The 20,828-nt window shown below is 40.1% G+C and overlaps 1 protein-coding gene across 1 annotated transcript in view; it reads left to right on the forward strand.

The window, feature by feature from the left end:
* NBAS (NBAS subunit of NRZ tethering complex) overlaps positions 1-20,425 on the forward strand; it is a 381,747-nt gene extending 361,322 nt beyond the window's left edge. Inside the window, 2 exon segments of the mRNA XM_030555399.1 lie at positions 5,214-5,342; positions 19,541-20,425. Of these exon segments, the coding sequence (XP_030411259.1) occupies positions 5,214-5,342; positions 19,541-19,816 (405 nt within the window). The 3' untranslated portion in view covers positions 19,817-20,425.
* The last annotated feature ends 403 nt before the right edge of the window (positions 20,426-20,828 follow it).

Genomic DNA, 20,828 nt, shown 5'->3' on the forward strand with positions numbered 1-20,828 from the left:
ATCATCAGGTTCAATGAGTAGTGATCAATGGCTCGATGTCTACTTGGCAGCCAGTATCAAGCGAAGAGCCCCAGGGGTCGGTTCTGGGGCCGGTTTTGTTCAAAATCTTCATTAATGATCTGGATGATGGGATGGATTGCACCCTCAGCAAGTGCATGGATAACACTCATCTGGGGGGAGAGGTAGATATGCTGAAGGGTAGGGATATGGTCCAGAGTGACCTAGACAAATTGGAAGATTGGGCCAAAAGAAATCTGATGAAGTTCAACAAGGACAAGTGCAGAGTCCTGCACTTAGGATGGAAGAATTATATGCACTGCTACAGGCTGGGGACCAACCGGCTAAGCGGCAGTTCTACAGAAAAGGACCTGGGAATTACAGTGGATGAGAAGCTGGATATAAGTCAACAGTGTGCCCTGGTTGCCAAAATGGCTAACCAGCAGATCAAGGGAAGTGATTATTCCTCTCTGTTCGACACTGGTGAGGCCATATCTGGAGGGCAAACAAAATGATTAGGGGGCTGGGGCACATGACTTATGAGGAGAGGCTGAGGGGACTGGGCTTATTTAGTCTGCAGAAGAGAAGCGTGAGGGGAGATTTGATAGCAGCCTTCAACTGCTTGAAGCGGAGTTCCAAAGAGGATGGAGCCAGGCTGTTCTCAGTGGTGGCAGATGACAGAACAAGGAGCAGTGGTCTCAAATAGCAAGTGGGGGAGGTCGAGATTGGATATTAGGAAAAACTAGTTCATTAGAATGGTGGTGAAGCACTAGAATGGGTTACCTAGGGAGGTGGTAGAATCTCCATCCTTAGAGGTTTTTAAAACTTGGCTTGACAAAGCCCTGGCTGAGTTGATTTAGTTGGGGTTTGTCCTGCTTTGAGCAGTGGGTTGGACTAGGTGACCTGAGGTCTCTTCCAACCCTAATTTCTTATGATTCTATGATTGTCACTTCTGAGTCTTATGCCTCCAGGAGAGAAGATCTTAAGGCAGGGATGGACAAACTACATCCCACGGGCTGGATCCGGCCCCTCAAGGCTTTGGATACATCCCACGGGATTGCCGCTCCGGGAAGCGGCCGGCACCATGTCTCTGTGGTCCTTGGGGGAGGAGGAGCAAAGGACTGCCCTTCTCTGTGAGTGCCTCCCCAGAAGCTCCCATTGCTGGGAACAGGGAACCATGGCCAGTGGGAGCTGTGGGAGGCAGTGCTTGCTCGCGAGGACAGCACCCGGATCCGTCTGCTCCACCCTATCCCCCAGGGGCCACAGGGACATGGTGCCGGCCACTTCCCGGAGCGGTGCGGGGCCAGGGCAGGCAGAGAACCTGTCTTGGCCTCGGTGCGCACTGCTGCCACCACAGTGCCATTCTAGGTAAGCGGCATCAGGCTGGAGCCTGCACCTCAAATCTCTCCTGCACTCTGCACCTCTACTCCCTGCCCTGAGTCTCCTGGCACACACTGCACCTTTCCGACACCCCAGTCCACTCCCCTGAGCCCCCTGCCACATCCCGCACCTCTCCTGCACCCCAGTCCTCTGCCCTGAGTCCCTTGCTGTACCTCACAGCCCTCCTGCACTCCAATCCCCTGCCCTGAGTCCCCTCCCATACCCCTCCTCTGCCCAATCCCTTTCCATGAGCCCCTTCCTGCACACCACATCCCGCACTCCCTCCCGCACCCCAGTCCCCTGCCCCAGCCCTACATTCATGGCCCTGCATGCAATTTCCCCACCCAGATGTGGCCCTCAGGCCAAAAGGTTGCCCAACTCTATCTTAAGAGCTAGTGGACTTTCTTGTATGGCTCATGCTGAATGCAGAAGATCAGGGAGTGAGAATTCTATGTGAAATCACAGTAGCCAAATTTACAAAGTGATTTTCTCTTCCCTCTTCACCAGTGCATATACAGTACAGCATTGATCAAATTGCCCAAGTGGATTTTAAAAAATGCTGCCTTTCACTGATGGCAACGACTGGTGCCAGAAGCATATACTAGATTTAGAAAGCCTAGTAATGGCAATTTATAGTTTTTAATCAAATCTGGCACTAGCATTACATTCAGAAATCCAGCTAAGGTTGTGTCTGTGTTTTCCTTTTGTATTTCAACTATACGTGTTTTCCCTGGGCTAAACCTCAGAATGCAAGGTCAGTAGTTCAAGAGCAATCTTTTTATACAAATTATCATAAAATGTGTGTGGATGTTCTTGAACTATGTTTGAAAAAACTCAAACATGTGTCTTTAAACCTAAAATGTTCCAGGTTATGGAATGGCTGAATCTAATGTAGCATAAGTTTCTTTAGAACCCGCTTCACCCAACCACTGAAGCACGTACTTAACTTAAAGCACTTGAGTATTGCCATTGGGATATAAACATGGGCTTAACATTAAACATTTGCTTTAGTACTTTGCTGAATTGGCCCCTTAATTTTTAAGACAGGTGTATTATTACTCCTGTCTAAAATACATAAATAGTACCACTTTAAAATTCATTTATGTGTATTTGTATTATCAATATTAATACTCCCAGTGATTAAGGTACTAAATATGACTTTACATTAAAGACTGGCTATAAGGAATTATTGGGGCCTATGTGTGATTCTTATCAGCACTATGTGGTGTTCTTCGTAACATTTTGCAAATGATGCAAGTTGATAATAAACATTTTTGTAGAAGGGCTGAAATACCTGTTTGACCTGACATTCATTTGTTGCAAAAATAATGATTTTAATATCTACATTAACTGCATTTGCAAATTTACATAATCTAATTACATTTTTTCTATATTAAATCACTTGAGTGAGAAAGCAAATTGTAATTCAGCAGTACAGCAGTGTTTTTAAAACATCTTTTCATTTTCCTAGTCATTGACTTTAGAAATGCTCACTGTACCTAATTATGTTTAACAGTGTACTTAAATCATCTGCCTTTCCTTTTCTCCTCCCACCACCTTAAGGTACAAAAGTGTGATTCTGGGGGGGATTCTTCTGAAAGCTTTTTTATAGTTCTATGCTGTTCCCTATGGCACTGCTTCTTCTCTTATGGTTTTGATGAGTTTTCAGATATAAAATGTTACCAGCACTATAAACTTGCTGTTACACTTAAGTTGTGCATCCTACAACCCTCAAAATTTATTTTTCCTAACACAAAGGTGTATCCATGGTGATAAATTGCGCTTTCCAGACACAAAGGGACTTGTAGAATTATAAATTGCTAAGTTTGCATTCTGTAATCTCCTTAGTATGTTGCTGTTTGGCAGAAATGAAGGAGAAAATCAAAATATCAAAGACTTAAAGGGGATAATATTTTTAATTTTATAGTCTTTATAGTCTTTTCAATACAGCTGTTCATCTGTTCCTGTAATGTTAGTTCTCAATGAAAGCAAAGCCTGTCAACCGCAGACTTAGCCGTTGCTTAATTTTGTAAAAACTTATGACACACTTCTGTCTATTCTTTGGCAACAAAAGACAAAATCTCCACAGTGTATTACAAACCTTTTGTTTTCTCCTGAGGCTCACCGACCTCTGCCGAGCTGCAATAATAACAAAATGTGTTACTTGATATCATAGGGAGAAGATTAGTTGATAGCAAAGTGTAGCAGGTTCTCAATTTTTGTCTGCTAAACTGCTATGCAGGCAACTGGTGAATGCATTTGGAAGATGTTTTGCTAGTAGTCCAGTGTGTAAACTCTTTCCTGATTGGAACTTTGCTGGTGATGTGCTAGTGTAGACAAGACAAAGACATTTTTACTACTATGTCGTTTAGACTGGCTCTGAGCAGTGGAAGTTGGAAAGACTTTTTTGTAGCTACCATGAACTGTTTCCAAGCACAATGTAATTTGTAATTACGTTGCATTTTGAGGTATGCATCACAATTAAATTAATATTTTGCTGTCAGAAATGCAGTTGAGGGGGGTAACTGAAGAGTGGCTGCATTATCTGAAAATAAATTGGTTGTGAAAAAAGATGTCAGTAGATACCCTACTTTAAGACCTCAGTCCATAACAGCAAACTCAGGTATATAATACACCAATTTATCATTTTCCATTTTTTTAAGTTAGAGAAGATATAACTACCCAAAGGGCATGACTACATTTAGCAGCACCTTTGGGCACCAGATTCATCAAATTTGACCTTAAATGGTAAAAAATTAAACATTTAAGTTCCCTTTTTAGATTGTAAGCTCTTTCGGGCAGGTGCAGTGTCTTTCAATGTTTTTCTGAAGCATAGAGCATGTCTGTGGATGTCTAAAATGATATTGTAATAATATCTATGTTATATAATACACAGGCTGACCAGATGGAGTACTATTGTTCACTGGAGACAAAGTATTGAGGAATCAGAGTTAACTATATCTTTGAGCCTGGTCACTCTGGACAAGTTAGGTTGTTGTTCATAAAGGAAAAGTAATAATTTGATTTTTGAGGTAATGTAATCCCTTTTTGAAATTGGTCAGTGTTTCATTTATACACTATAGTAGATTAAATAAAATAATTCTACATGTATAAGATAAAGACTAATAAATGTTCACTTTGTTACTAACAACAGTAAACCTAAAGAAGTGTTTGGAAGTAATCCTACTCAGTATTTTTTTTTAAGCTTCACTTTCTGTTGCCAGCCTTTGTATGAGGACACACTATACCAAAATTGTAATGCCAAATAGTTCATGCTGGATAATAAAACATGGAAACTCATATTAAAATAGAGAAACTAATATACTGCATCAGAGCTCTGTAAAAATCATTTGACAAGATTTTGGGGATGCTTTATGATGCTGGACTCTGACATGAGGAACTGTTATATTCCTTCTTTATTTTATTCCACCTTTATGACTATATAACTGTGTTAAAGAAATGTTACAGATGTCTTACCTTAAGTCTTACAGTTTTCGCTGTTTCAGTGACCACAGCAAAAGTATTAGTCCCGCAGAGAGCAGTGATTGCTCCGTTCTTCTTTCAGTAAAACTCTGTGTGGATTGTAATAAGTATTCAGTACTTGCCTTGTTTCTCATATATATATCAAACCTTCTACTTACAACCCTATACCACATCCTTTTTTAATTTGTGCTTTCAAGTTTCCAAACATGCTTATTTCTACTGGGAAATTCATTTGTTTTAATAGTTTGATTTCCATTTTGCATTTGACACAAAGTTTTCATAAAATTTTGTGTGGATGATGTTACCAAATGTCTCCTGAGTTCTGACAGTCTGGGGTTACTTTTTGTTTTCAGTGTACAAAGGAATTATGTTTGCTACTGCTTAACCAGTCCCTCCTGCTGCCATCCCTGAAACTGCTAGTAGAAAGTAAAGACCAAGGTCTTCATGCATTGGCACTGGAGCAGATAACAGCTGTTACTAAGGTATGAGCAATTGAATTAACCATCCTTCGTACTTTCAGGTAATAAAATAGCTCTTTTATCTTCACATTGGAAGTAGTCTCTTGAGTACATTGTCATTATTAAGATTTTCTAAAGTTATTTTGTCTTCAGCCATAGGGCTGATAAAGATCCTTTATACATTCAAAAGAATCCACAAATGCTGTCAGTTTTAATTATCTGACTACCCACTTGTAAGTTAATGTGGTAGAACAGAAACTACTATGTTATACAAAGTAGATTTGTTTTAGTTCTTTTAAAATAACTTATTCCATAATATTGCATAAATAGCCCACTGCTGTAGACTCTTCCATACACACGGTAATTTTTATTAACAGATTCACTTCTAACTTTCTGGAAAATTCAATCTTGTTGATGCTGATTTACATTTTTCACACACAACACAGGGATTTAATTTCACTCTAAGTGCAAATTTCAGTGCAACGTAAACTATAGCATTGACAAACGCATCAATAATGCCTATAAACCACCACATTTTGTTTTCATTTAATTCCTATTGAGAATTTGGGATGGTGACATATCTACTGTATCTTAATGTTTAACTCTTTTTGCTATCCCCAAAGTAAGTGTATATCTGTCAATCATATGTATATATCTGAAAAGTAGGTAAGCAACTGTGTGATACAAAGCAGAAATGTAATCAAGGAGTTCTTGTAAACTCTTAATCTGGCAAACTCATAAGACTGACATACTAGAAGAAGCTTTATCATCATATGCCAAGATTAATTTTCTTAGCATATCATTTTTGCTTAACTTTCTTTTTTGTAACATGGTTACAACTGAAAACAGACAAAAATCAAAACCATGAGTCTGACAATGCTCAAATTTGTTTTTGTGAGGAAAAAGGTTGATTGAGAATCAAAACCCTATATCCAAACTTGCTCCTTTCATTTTCATTTTCAGCTCAGTCTCTTCTTGCTTTCAATCCATTTTTTGTTTTCAATCCATTTTTGAGTTCTTGTTTAAAGGTAGCTAAAGTGTCCAAGGTCAGTTAATAAGATTTCAGCAAGAAAATCCTCGTAAGATTTCCATGCGGAATCATACCAAAAACCTAATCTGACTGCAAATACCACCTCCTCAGCCCTTTACTACATATAAAGTTTCTTTGTGACATGTTCGTAGTCTGTGAACCCATATGTAGACAGTGACTGACTAGCTTTTGTTAAAATCACTAAAATATGTTTTAAAAAAACTCTGTAATCTTCATTTCAAAGATGCAAAACCCACTGATGTACTTGAGAAAATAGTTATTTAGTTGCTGTGTATGTCCATCAGGTTATTAGAGGGAGTATAACAGAATGATGTAGAATCCAGTACTCTCAATACCTCCTTGTAACAGGATAGAAGTTGCCGGGGCGTGTGCGGGAACATGATGAGAAGCTGCAGTTAGAAAAGCTAGCCTTTTTTACTTCTATGCCACATGTGACAAAAATCTGCCTGCAACAGAAAATATAATAAAGAATAACAATTTGTTCACAATTTCCATTGTCGCTATAACCTTCAGAAACCAGGATTTATTACTAAGCAGACCTGATAGTTCTTATGGAAAACTGACTATTGGAAATTTCAGAATACATCATACAATGAAGTTCTCATGGAATGAACTTTCCGCATGCTTTTAAGGAAAGCTAACCATGGCTTCTCTGCATTTACTTATTAATCTACAAAATTTTCAATAAAGAGTCAGAATTAGACAGTCTACAAAGAATTTTTTAAAAGTTCCATGCTGATTATGTCACTCTCCTGCCTTAAGTAGGTTTTACATATGGCAGGAATCCTTTGTTTTCCAGTGTGGTTTCTCCCCTCACAGTGGAAAAATACTAGTATTCTATCATGGAATCCAGTACCAGATAACTTGATCACATGATCCTGCAGAGTCAAAGCAGCCATGAGTCAGAGGTTGTTTGTAACATCTCAGAAAAGCTTTTCAGGAAGGTGGGAGATGAGCATCTTCAAAGATCTATGGTTCTCCCTAATGGTCCAGACTCATTCATGCTATCTGGTGGGTGTTCCCTGGGTACAAATTCTTTTGTAGTACAGATGTATAGTCAATATTCCTAATTTTAGATGTGAAAATGATACATGCATACAAATAGGATAATCGTATTCAGCAAATCATAACCTATCCAATGATATCTCTCATGCCTTTTCTTGAACAAAACATATCATAGTTATGCTATAATCGTATTATAACAATATTTCTATGAAAATATAGGGTGTAGTGTCATGTACAGGTCTTGTACCCCAAAAATGTGGTCTAATCTGGGTCAAGGGTGGGCAGCCCTGATCTTTGGAAAGGTTCCCGCCCGCCACTTTTAAGAGTGGTTCTTTGACCATATCGGTCACTAAACCACAAGCCAGATATTCTTCCAAAATATAAAAAGCATGGGATTAATCGGAGATTACTTCATGGATGCAGCTTCAACCTCACTCCTTTGAGATGAATTGAGGGAGCAGAAAGTGCCAGATTCCTCAGTCACCACACATTCTCGATGTGATTTGTGACATAATTTGCTCTCAGCAACAAGGCAAGGAGGCAGAGTTGCATTAGATCCTGTTAATATAAGTCCCACTTAAGATAAAAATGTATTACAATTTATATTCACTAAAGAAAATGGAAGTTTATACACTAGGCCAGAGGTTCTCAAAGTGTGGTCCTGGACCACTAGTGCTCTGCGAGTTCCATTCAGGTGGTCCATGGGTAGTTCCCTCTAAGGTGCACACTTGTGCGACTGCACATAACACAATGAAGGGCCACCCACCTAATTAGTGGAGCCCTGCAGACATGGGTCCACTATTTAGGTGCCTGAACCCTGGAGAAGGTGCACATGTAAGATGAGGTGGTGGCCTTGGGGGGAATAGAGGGTAGATGGGAGGGGGCAGTGGGATGAGAAGAGCAGGTGGGGGGAATTTGGGATGTGCAGTGCTGCAGCAACGAGAGAAAGAGGCGACTTTCCCCAGCTCTGGCAGCTGTGGCGGGGGAGAGACCCCCCCTCCTTCCCAGCCCGAGCTCAGAGGCTGCTGCGTGGGGGAGAGAGAGAGACACCCCCCGCCCTCGTTCCCAGTTCCAGTTCAAGGGCTGCCACGGTGGGGGAGAGAGGGCACCTCCATTGGATTAGAAAGGTAAGACTAGTGATATTAAAATATGAGTTGTGTGGTTTATTTGTAGAACAAAAAAAATTAATTACGTTTTTTTACATATAGTGTTTTTATCCAGAGTGCTTTACAGTAGTTTCCTAACAATACAAACAACATTTGCAAAGATCATTAAGTGGTCCACCAAGACACTCAGCAATTTTCAAGTGGTCTATGAAAAAAAAAGTTTGAGAACCACTGCACTAGGCCTCTCATATAGGCTCATTTCTTTCAAACATTGAAGTCAATGAGTGTTTTACTGTTGACTTTACTTCAACTGGAGTAGTTTGGTCAGTGACTGAAAGGTTGATTTATAAGAGATTTTAGGCAGTATTTGAAAAACAGGTAATACAGAAGAGATTACCATTATTCTCTGTAAATCTTGGAGTGTTTGGAAGTGTTTTTGTTGCATTCCAGAAAGCATGCGTCTTGCCAGTTATTTTTCACTCATAATTACTTCAGGTGGAATTTTAGTAAAAGATTGTGTCAGCCAACCTATATGCTGTGTAGTAGAATCATTACATTAATATTGTAGACAGTATAATAAGTGATGCAGTTGCAAATTGTATTGTACTTTTCCAAAAATGCTTTTCACTCATGCTAAGGAATATCCTATATAACACTTTTCAATAGCTAACTTTTGCTCTTGGCAAGAGCAAATACAAAACCTGTCATGGTACAAACACTATGCCCTGGTACAGTTAGAGGATGCCTGCACTGACACCTGGAATGTGATGGTAAAAACAAAGATAAGAGAAAGGTACAGGATAGCACAGAAAACAAGATAAGAAGCTGGTATTGACTGGTCTGTTAAAGCTTGGGTGATGTACAGAATGCTCACTACCTCGTAAAAAAGGCTACTATTAATATAGATTATCTCAAATGCATATATTTGAAGCTGCAAGATTGCTTTTTGTTGTACTGTTTTGTCTTTGACTAATGACCTGGCTAAACTTAGGCTACTTGGTTTCTTGAATATTTTTAATAACGAACCACAAGTGTAGTCAAGCAATTGGCTTTGGCTCTACTTAGTTTTCAGATGTGTTGTAGAAGGCCAATTCCCATTTATATTAAACAGGGAAAGGAAATATACCATCTGACAAAGTGAAATAGTCAGATTCCCTGATATACTGCTAGCACGGCTCACAAACATGGCTGTGAAAAAAATACAGCAGTTGCTTACTGGCACGATGTATTATTTAGCCATTTGTTGTATGATACTGACAGACTTATGGATGTTTACAGTTAAAAGGATGATGCTGAAGTGCTGATACTAGGATTGTACAGCCTTTGCTGACAATAAAACAGCCAGTTTTTTTAAGCTTTTCTGAAACTGCAGACCTCTATTATTGTGTAACCTTTTGCAAACTGCCAGTTCCATCTTTCACATATCAGAAATAACTAGACTACCCCCTCGCAGTGAATATGGCCTATGAATAATTTAAAAAACTTTATCTTAGTATAGCCAGTTAAGTAGTTTATGAATGTCAGTAGGATTCAGAGCTTCTCTTTAAGAGCTGCTTATTTCTTAGAACGCTTTCAGTGTTGTCTTCTTTCTTATGTCAGCATGCAAAGGTTAAGACTGATTGTTTATAATACAATAATTCTATAGGCTGTTTGTAGCTATACTGTTAAAGCAGCCATAGATTTAGAGCTTATGTAGTCAGCAAAAAATGCTGCCTGTACCCAACAGACTTGAGTTGAAAGTGGGACTTGAACATAACTTTTTTTCTAGTTAGTCTAAAATAATTGTTGCTATTTAGCCTACTCACATATTATATATTCATTTTTGATGTACTGGGATACATCCTTATATTTCAAAACAATTTATTCCTTTTCTAACATAAAAATTTACAAAAAATGAAGCTTGGAAAATAAATCTACAGTTATTTGTTTTTGACTAATTCTGGGTGATAATCAGCTCCATATTCCTTGAGATCTTCTTCAGCTGTGTAACTAGCCTCTTTCTTCATTAATGACTGTTGACTTGCAACCTGGTTTATCAGTTTCTTCTTTGTTGGACTCTTTTTAAACAGTGTGTATGGCCAGAAAAGTGACTGCAAAAATATCACCAGCTTACTCCAGAGATTTAATCTCTGTGTGTCCTTGAGCCATACCTGTACAGTTCAGGGACAAAACCAACTTTTAACCTCTGCTAACAGTGCAAAACTAATACTTACATGAAGAACAAACTCAATTCTATTCTGTCTGATGCATCATTGGCAGTAGTACGTTGCCACTAGCATGGTTAGATATTATTAATCAACAGAAAAGGATAAAACCTCGCTCTTTATGGTAACATTTTTTTCCACTGATAACACTATGTATCTCAGCATCTCCCTGTCCAATAGACATCAGCTAGGAACTACCATAAGCCGCTGAGGTGAGAGAGGCATTCCTGTCCATCCCTGTTCTGGACTGGGTCCTTGACAGCACCTAGATAGATTTTCAGAGAGCAACACATTATTTCACCTCAAATTTTTAGTGTATCTCCACTTGATGTTTCGTGCTATATTGCCTGCGTCCATATAGGACTGGTTTAATGAACAGAGTGGTCTAAAGATGTAATAGCCAGGAACTCCCAAGTACTAATCTTTGCCCTGTACACTGTATGCCCTTGAGTGAGTTTCACTGCTTTTTGGTTTTGCATGCTATGGAATGGGGTTAATACTACTGATAATACTCATGAGGAAAAATGTGCTCTAGTTAATATTTGTACAGCACTTTACAGAGTGCTATATAAAGACTCGTTATCATTGTATACAATCTCCCAAAGTGATGACTGAGACCTGCTAAGTTTAAACCGGCATTTTATGTCTTTCTTACAATTATTGTTATTTTGCTGTGTAAATATTCACAACATCAGTTTATATATGTTAAATAAAAGAACACAGCATAATTTTGGTTGGGAAAACAATTGCTTCCGCCACAAATAAGTCAATCCTGACATATTACACTTGATCTCTGTCCAGAAAAAGGACATTAGAGAGATAAAGCAGGTGAGATAATGTCTTTTGTTGGACCAGCTTCTCTTGGTGAGAGAGAGAAGCTTTTGAGTTTACACAGAACTCTTCTTCAGGTCTGGGAAACTATCTTTGGCTGTGTCTACACTACAGCTTAAATTGACATAACTTATGTTTCTCAGGGACATGAAAAGTCACACCAACATAAGCACCAGTGTGAACAGCCCTGTGTCGGCAGGAGAGCTTCTTTCGCCAACATAGCTACTGCCTCTCATAGAGGTGGTTTTCTTATGCTAACAGGAGAGCTCTCTCCCACTGATATAGTGTTGTCACCAGACATGCTACAGCACCGTATGCGTAGACAAGCCCTCTGTGTCACTGCTAAATACAGGGTGGAACAGATAGTTTAACATAAGTAGTTAACACATTTCAAGGGATAATTCAAGGTGAAGTGGCCCTTTAACACCCCTCCAGTCATAGAGAGGTAAGGATGGGAGGAGGGGCAGCTGGAGTGTGGGGAGGGAGTTGTTAGTGGGATATAGATTGTTATAATATGCCATAAATCCAGTGTGTCTATTTGGTCCTTGATTTTTAGTGTCTAGCAGAGTTATGAATTTAAGCTCCCAGGCTCATCGTTTGAAAGTTTTGTGCATGTTTCCTTTGAGGGTGAAGACTGATAGGTCAGCTATAGAGTGATCACTTCGTGAAAAGTGTTCACCCACAGGTGATATGGTGTTTTTCTCTCTTACTATTTTCCTGTGTGAGTTCATTCAAGAGTATAGTGATTGTCTGGTTTCACCCACATATTTGCTATTGGGACATATAGTGCACTGGATAAGGTACGTCACATGTTGTGATAGTTATGTGCAGAATCCAGGGATCTTGCAAGGCTGGAGTAGGCAACCTATGGCACGGGTGCCGAAGGCAGCATGCAAGCTGATTTTCAGTGCACTCACACTGCCTGGGTCCTGGCCAGCGGTCTGAGGAGCTCTGAATTTTAATTTAATTTTAAATGAAGCTTCTTAAACATTTTAAAAGCCTTATTTACTTTACATACAACAATAGTTTAGTTATATATTATAGACTTATAGAAAGAGACATTCCGAAAATGTTAAAATGTATTACTGGCACACGAAACCTTAAATTAGAGTGAATAAATGAAGATTCGGCTTACCACTTCTGAAAGGTTGCCTATCCCTGTTGTAAGGCTTGTTTGGGCTGGGGTGGTATTTATCATGTAGCAGTGGAGATATCATCTGTTGTTCTGGCAGGGTCTGGCGTCACTTTGAGTTGGTGTTTCCTGGTCTGTGGGGAACTTGCTTCTGATGATTAACTTGGAGAGGCTGGGGGGTTGTTTGAAGGCCAGAAGAGGGGGTTCATGAAAATTTCTTTCAGGATGGAGTCCCCATCAAGTACGGGTTATAGTTGTTAGATGATAGTTTGTATGAGTTCCAATGTGGGGTGGTAGGTGTATATTAGCAGTTGCCTTAATGGTGTTTACAAGACTATGTGATTGCTGTGAGTTTTGTGGGTATTTTTTGTGTGTATTTGTGTTCCATAAAATGTTGACAATATAAATAATATAAATGTATCTGAGGTGTCTGTGTGTATTACATATGGAGTATTTGTCTCGTATTTAAATTGTAAGCTTTTTGGGGCGGGACAGTCTTTTTGTTTTATGTTTGTACAGTGCCTAGCACAATGGAGTCCTGGTCCATGACTAGGGCTACTATACGCTATGATTTTACAAATTATAAATAATAATTCATGCTTTACATGTCTGAAATGTATCTGTGTACTACCAGCCAAAATGTCTTTAAAACCTGAAAACTAATCACTTTACCACATCCACAAGCTGACGTGTTCTGAGCCACACAGCACAAAACTAAAATCAAGGTATAACCCATGACGGTAACTCCATCTGATTTTTTAGTGTTCTTAGAATTGTCCCTCCAGAGAGTAAGGCAAGAACTACTGTACATTGAAATAATTAGCTTTGCATCGCTGGAGGTAATTTCATGCAACGGATTGATAATATGCCAAGGATTTTTTAAAAATTCTTAATCAAGAAATGTATTTTAAAGATGTCAGTGTGAAGAAGACTGTCAGTGAGAAGTACAACTTGTATCTAAATGAAATAAAAGGGAAATGCAGGTTCGGGGAGTTGTACCACATAGACTTGAAAGCCAGAAGGGACCATCATGATGATCTAATCTGACCTCTTGCATGTTGTAGGCCACAGAACCTTGCCCACACACTCCTGTAGTAGACCCATAACCTCTAACGTCCCTTATCTTGACATAAAGACTTTAAGCTACAGAGAATGCACCATTTTAGTTTAAACTAGTGCTGTCAAGCCATTAAAAAAATTAATTGTGATTAATTGCTGTTTTAATCGCACTGTTAATAATAGAATACTATTTATTTAAATATTTTTGTTTTCTACACTTTCAAATATATTGATTTAAATTACAACACAATACAAAGTGTACAATGCTCACCTTATATAATTTTTATTAGAAATATTTGCACTGTAAAAAAAATGAAATGAATAGTAGTTCAGTTCAACTCATACAAGTACTGTAGTGCAATCTCTTTTACCATGAAACTTGAACTTATAAATGTGGAATTATTTTTTTACATAACTACACTCAAAAATAAAACAAAATCAAACTTTAGAGCCTACCAGTGCACTTAGTTCTACTACTACTTCTCCTTTGAGAGTCTCAGCATATTGAAGGGGTAAGATTTTTTTATCTCAGAAAGTCAGTATTCTGGAGATGGGAGGGGTGTGAGTTGTGCAGGAGAAGGGCGAATTCTTGGTGCTGCTCCTCTTTGATTGTGTTTCTGAGCTCACCAGGCTCGCCTCCTATCCAAAGAGGAAGAAAGTTTCATCTTAGAAATCTGCATTCAGTGTTTGGGGAGGCAGGGGTTGGGAGCAAGCAATGACTTGTGCAGGAGGAGGGGGGAGAGATGCCTTGCTGCTGCTTCTGAAATGGTGGTTACTGGTACTGGGGCTCGCCTCTTTTTACTGAGCCAGGTGAGCTCCCTTTAGCTGGGCAAACCCTTGTTTGTAAGGGAAGATATGGATTTTACCTCAGGAATTTGGCATGTGGCGGGAAGGAGAGGTTGGTGGCGAGAGGCTGAGCTTGCCCTGCACCTGTTCTCTATGGGGTACCCCCCAGAGCAAGGGGCTGGCCAGGGGCGTTGGTCCTCGGAGTAAAATGCCAACTGGGGACAAGGGGGCACAACGCGGGGTGAGGAGTGTCAGTCACCATAGCAAAGGGCCGGCCAGGCACAATGGGGCACGGTGTGAGGGAGGTCGGTCCTCAGAATAAGAGGCCAGCTGGGGGCATGGTAGGGAGGTGGGGGTTGGATGAGGGGCCTGCTGGGGGGGGGCATTTGGAAATGGTGTGTGAGGAGGTGGGGGGAGTCGGTTCCTGGAGCAAGAGGCCGGCGGGGGGCAATGGGGCACAGAATGTGGGGGTGCAGTCCTAGGAGCAAGGGGCAGGCCGGGGACATTAGGGCACGGCAGGTCAGGATCTCTACCTCTCAGCCAGAGCTGGGATAGGAACCACTTTCTCTTTCTCCTCTCCTCTTCTTTTCCCACCCTCCAGAAGGGGATTGGGTTACTGCACCTGACTGGACACTGTGAGGTCCCTCCACAGCCGATGCCTGTCTCCATCCCTGCCCAAAGATATGAGATTAACACCATTAAAAAAATAAATGTGTTAATTTTGTTTTCAGTTAATCATAGGTGTTAACTGCAATAAATTGACATCTCTAGCTCAAACTAATGAGTGACCCATGCTGAACAGGAAAACCACCCGGGTCTCCGCCAGTCTGACTTGAGGGGAAATTTCTTCCCAACCAGATATGGTGGTAAATTAGATCCTGAGCATGTGGGAAAGACGTGCCAGCCAGATACCTGGAAAGAAATTGTTTGTTGTAATTCAGAGCCCTCCCCTCTAGAGTCCTATCTTTGCCCCTTGGATATACTAGCTAATAGTAGTCACAGATGGGCCATATTCCATTGTTTGTGATCTCATTATACAATCCCCTCAATAAATTTATCAAGTTCAGTCTTAAAAAGAAGTTAGGGTTTTTGCTCCCCTGCTCGCCTTGGAAAGCTGTTCCAGATCTTTGCTCCTCTGCTGGTTAGAAATCTTTGTTCTGTCTTTCATTTTACCTTGAAAAATCCAGCATTTCCCGTACAAGAGTGTCTGAAGTCCCTAAGGGAGGGAAGTTAATTAATAAACCAGTAATAATAGAGGGTAGTTTTTAAGGCAAATTAAAAGAAGGAAGTTAGTTGTACTTGGAGCCTATTATCTAAGGAGTATGGTTCATCAAATGAACATTCTTGGCATGCTGACATGCTTCCAGACTTTGTCTCTCTTCCGATGTTTTAAGAAAAGAAAGAGAGGTTGGGTTCTACCTTTAAAAAAGGAGCAACAAATTATTCTTGCCCATTTTTCATTCATAAAGATAAAGCATCATGCTGACTTCTCCCATCATCTCTTTAACACAAGAGAGATGCTTACATTTATAAGGATGAGAGGATCTAAAGATGATAAAGTTCTCGATTCTAAAATAACTTGTGTGGTTTCTTCAGTTAGGGCTCAGTCTCATCCTTGTTGAAGTCAATGGCAGCTGTCCCACTGACTTCAAGAGCAGCAGGATCCAGCATAGGCTTCTTTTGAATTCTTCATGTTCCTCTGAATATGGAGTGAACATCTCAATGTAGCCACTGTGGTGTGAGAAACAGTGATGTCTTAAGGGTATGTCTACACTAGAAGCGCTACTTGCAGCTACACCACTTTTGCGTGTTTGGTGAAGATGCTGTATGCCAGAGGTCCCCAAACTGGCAGGGAGGAATGTTTGGGTGAAGGCAGCTGGGGCCTGGGCGGGGCTACCAGCCTGTCTATGTCCCCCCTCCTCCTCCCAGAGCCCCAGCCCCACTCCCAGCTCCGGGGGCGGGGGCATGGAGAGGGGTAAGGGGGAGCCCGAAGTAGAAAGTTTTGGCACCACTGCTCTATGCAGATAGGAGAATGCTCTACCATCAGCATAATTACTCCACCTCCATGAGAGTCGGAAGCAGTGTTGGTGGGAGAGCGTCTCCCGCTGACATAGCACCAATGTGGACAGGACGTAGGTCACTGTAACTTGCATCGCTCAGGAGGGTGTCTTTTTCACACCCATGAGCAATGCAAGTTAGATTGATATAAGTGGTAGTATAGACCTGTTCTTAGCCACTAAGTTCGGTTTGCTGGCTCACTGTACCCAAGGCATATTTAATCTCCCAGACAAAGGCACAGAGCTGGTAATTCCCCCTATTGTCTGAGAAATGGAGGTGAAATGATGAAATAGGAAATTGGGATCTAACCAAGAAATGCCCATCCTGGTGCTTGGGTGGGGAGGGGAAATTCAACCTGACAGTTTAACAAAAGTACTGAGAAGCTAAGTCCTGAGCTGCTTTAGCTGTAGACAAGAAAGACAATCAGAAATATATCAGGGGGGTTAACGTTAGGGAGGGAGAGGAATTATTTAAGTTTAATACTAATGTAGGCACGAGGACGAATGGGTATAAATTGGATATTAGGAAGTTTAGACTTGAAATTAGACGAAGGTTTCTAACCGTTAGGGGAGTGAAGTTCTGGAACAGCCTTCCGAGGAAAGTAGTGGGGGCAAAAGACTTTTCTGGCTTTAAGACAAAGCTTGATAAGTATATGGAGGGGATGTTATGATAGGATCGTTAATTTGGGCAATTGATCTTGGATTACCACCAGATAGGTCTGCTCAATGGTCTGAGGGGAGATGTTGGATGGGATGGGAACTGAGTTACTGCAGAGAATTCCTTCTTGGGTGCTGGCTGGTGAGTCTTGCCCACATGCTCAGGGTTTAGCTGATCGCCATATTTGGGGTCGGGAAGGAATTTTCCTCCAGGGCGGATTGGCAGGGGCCCTGGAGGTTTTTCGCCTTCCCCTGCAGCGTGGGGCATGGGTCGCTTGCTGGTGGATTCTCTGCAGCTTGAGGTCTTCAAACCAATTTTGAGGATTTCAATAACTCGGTCCTGGGTTGTTTCTAAAATTGGATGGGTGGGGTTCTGTGGCCTGCCTGGTGCAGGAGGTCAGACTAGATGATCATATTGGTCCCTTCTGACCTATGAGTCTATGAGTCTATGATAGGCAGGAAAATGTTGGATGGTGTCCTGAAAAATCAGAGTGAAATGATTTATGATTCTGGTTGAGTAAAAAATTGCCTAGGAATAAGTTGTCAAATGTCTCCAAGATGTCCACTTCACCATTGAGATGTCATAGATTCAGCTACATATGCCTAGAAGTGGGAGAGCTGTGTTGCTGATTCAAATCACTTCAAACAACAAAATGAGTGCTATTAACACTGTCTGCTCTACCAGCCATCAAAATGTAGTGGGCAGTTATTCTGGAAAATGGGACCATTGTTGAGTAGAAGGCAGATGGAATTTAAATTAAAAAAAAACTGTCTGGTCAGGAAATTACTCATTATTTATTAAACAGTTTTATTGGTATGTTCAGATTTTATCTGATGGAGTGCATTGAAATAAAGGCGGTTTCTACATACTTCTTACAATGTTCTTTTCTGTTGCTTATTAGTTTTTTTCTGGACATTGGAGACGTAAGACGCTTTATGTCATTAAAGCAGTCTTGTCTTTCTAGGAACTTAGATCTGATTTATCTATTAAATTCACTAAAATTGAATTGAAAAACTTAATCCTGTAGCATTGTCCATACAGATATAGATTCAATTTTCAAAAGAACTCCGTACCCATTGTATGCCACAATGGGAGCTGCTGGGGGCTTTGGGCTTTGGGCTTCGAAAATCTGAGCCTGGTTATGAGTTCTGGTCCTGAGCTCTGTTCAGACACTTGCCTGTATAGTGCACACAATTCAGTGTGTCAGAAAATATAGTTTACCTTACAATCTCCCATATGAATCTGTTAATCCTTGTCATAAACAGATAGTTAAGGTTTAATGCCTCTTTTACCTATAAAGGGCTAAGAAGTTCACTTAGCCTAGCTGACACCTGACCAGAGGAACCAATGGGGGGACAAGACGGTTCAAAAGGGAGGAGGGAAGTTGCCTTTGTTTGGGTCAGTTTCACTTTGACCGGAGTGGGAAAGCTCCAGAATTCAGCCTCTTATTAAGTAGTGAGTATTAGTGAAGGAAATAAATTTGTTTATGTTTATTTCTTTGTAACCTGTCTTGTGCAATTAGAGGAATAGTCAAATTGGGTATTTAGGTATTTTTTGTGTAACTAAGTTTTTGGGAACATCCTTTGCGTTTGAATCTGTTGTCTGTGAGAGTAGGTGGTATGCTTTTCTTTCACCTTTCGTTTCTTTAATTAAAAGCCTTTTTCTTAATACCTGATTGATTTTTCCTTGGTTTTAGATCCAGGGGGATTAGATCTGGATCCACCAGGAGTTGGTGGGAGAAAGGAAGGGAGATGGTTAATTTCTCCTTGTTTTAAGATCCAAAGGGTTTGGATCTATGTTAACCAGAAAATTGGTCAAGTCTCTCAAGGCTACCCAGGGAAGGAAAGTAGTGCTTGCGAGCGGTGGCAGCCAGACCAGATCTAAGCTGGTAATTGACCTTAGAGCGTCTCATGCAGGTCCCCCACATCTGTACCCTAAAGTTCAGAGTGGGGAAGGAACCTTGACAATCCTTCTATTAACGTGAAGATAGAAAGGGAGTTTTCTAGTATATAGAGAAGATACTGGGAATCTATTCCAAACTCTGCACTATCTTCTATTTAGTTTCTTTGTTCCTTAGTTTGAAATGTGAGGTTTTATTAATAAAATAAATGATGACTGTTAAAGGTTTTCCTGGACGTGTAAAGTATATATCACTATTGCTATTAAGCTATGCAAAACATACTACCATTGCTGCTTCCCAAGTGAAAAGCATATTGGAGGAGGTCATAGTTGATGGTTATAATGGTCATGGTCCCTTGTGGCCTTAAAAAAAAAATCTATGGATGTAACCAATATCTCAGTCTTCATTTTTGTGTATTTTTCTTTCTTTGCAGATTGATGATTCCAGCTGTGATTCTGAAATTCTTTCCTTGCTCCTGAATGCGAAATTAGTGGTAAAGTGCATATCCACTGTGTTCTACCCTCACCTTATCAACCACTTACTGGCCAACCAGGAAGAGGGGCGTTGGGATATAGAGGAAATAGCAAAAGAACTGCAGGAAGCAGGCTTCAGTGCGGAGGCAGGGTCTCTTATGATGTGTTACAAAGGGACTCATCCTGCCCTCAGAACCTACAGTACTGCCCTCAGTGCTATTCAGCATTGGATCTGAGTGGCAAAACAAACTGAATTTCTTTTGACAAAACAGCTGCCTCAATAATGTGTTTGTTTCAATTGCCTGCTTTTCAGATGGAGATCTTCTACATGAGAGACAAACTATTCTTCTAATGAAATTATATATGTAGAGTTGATCATCACTACTCATGATTTGTGGAAAATGTTAACAGTATACATACATTTACATACTTTCAGTTATTTTGAAACTTTTTACAAGTTCTAAAAATATCTCTCTCAATATAGATATAGTAAATCTCTCAAACTGGAAAAAAAAACTTTGAAATTGGCAAAAACATTTGAAATACAACCACTGTAATATGCAAATTATAAACTAGGAAAGTAACTTGTAATGCTGCAGGGTTATACAATGTATCACACAATTCTTGTAAGTCATTTACACCCTGGTCACAATGTAAAACAATAGTTATCAATAAAGGTGTTTAGAACAATGTGTCATCGCCATGAAGAGAAATAACCAATGAGAAGTTCTGAAATCTTAAAATTGGAAATTTTTCAATGTTGTTTTGGACATATTATTACAATAGTTTTATTTGCAACAAGCAAAATACATTTCATTTATTAAACCTTTTCTTTTTTCCCTCTCCTTTTGACTGAACTGAGTATTCTTCGGGGGGGAAGACAGCTGATAATTTTTTTCATGCTTACTATAGTTTGGTCTTTTTTACTCTCCATCCAATTTCAGAAACTTGGCTCAGATCTCCAGAAGATTTTGTTCACCATTTTGTCTTTCCCTCCCGATATCTTCTCCTACTTGCTATGGACATGAACAGCAGATCCTTTTCAGTTTTGTTCAGTAAGGGAAATGATGCACATGGATTTATTCTATGTAGCCTGTTTTGCCAGAAGCATTTGGTGTTTATATGTGTTTATATGATTATGGCTTTGTGTTAAAATTACCTTCTTAGTTTCACTCTTGCCTAGTCCTATACTGAGATCAGTTTTCAAAGGAATTTTGTGAGAAAAAAAATAACATTTGTTTCATTCTA

This window comes from Gopherus evgoodei, chromosome 3, assembly GCF_007399415.2.
Source record: "Gopherus evgoodei ecotype Sinaloan lineage chromosome 3, rGopEvg1_v1.p, whole genome shotgun sequence".
NCBI classification, from domain to species: domain Eukaryota; kingdom Metazoa; phylum Chordata; order Testudines; family Testudinidae; genus Gopherus; species Gopherus evgoodei.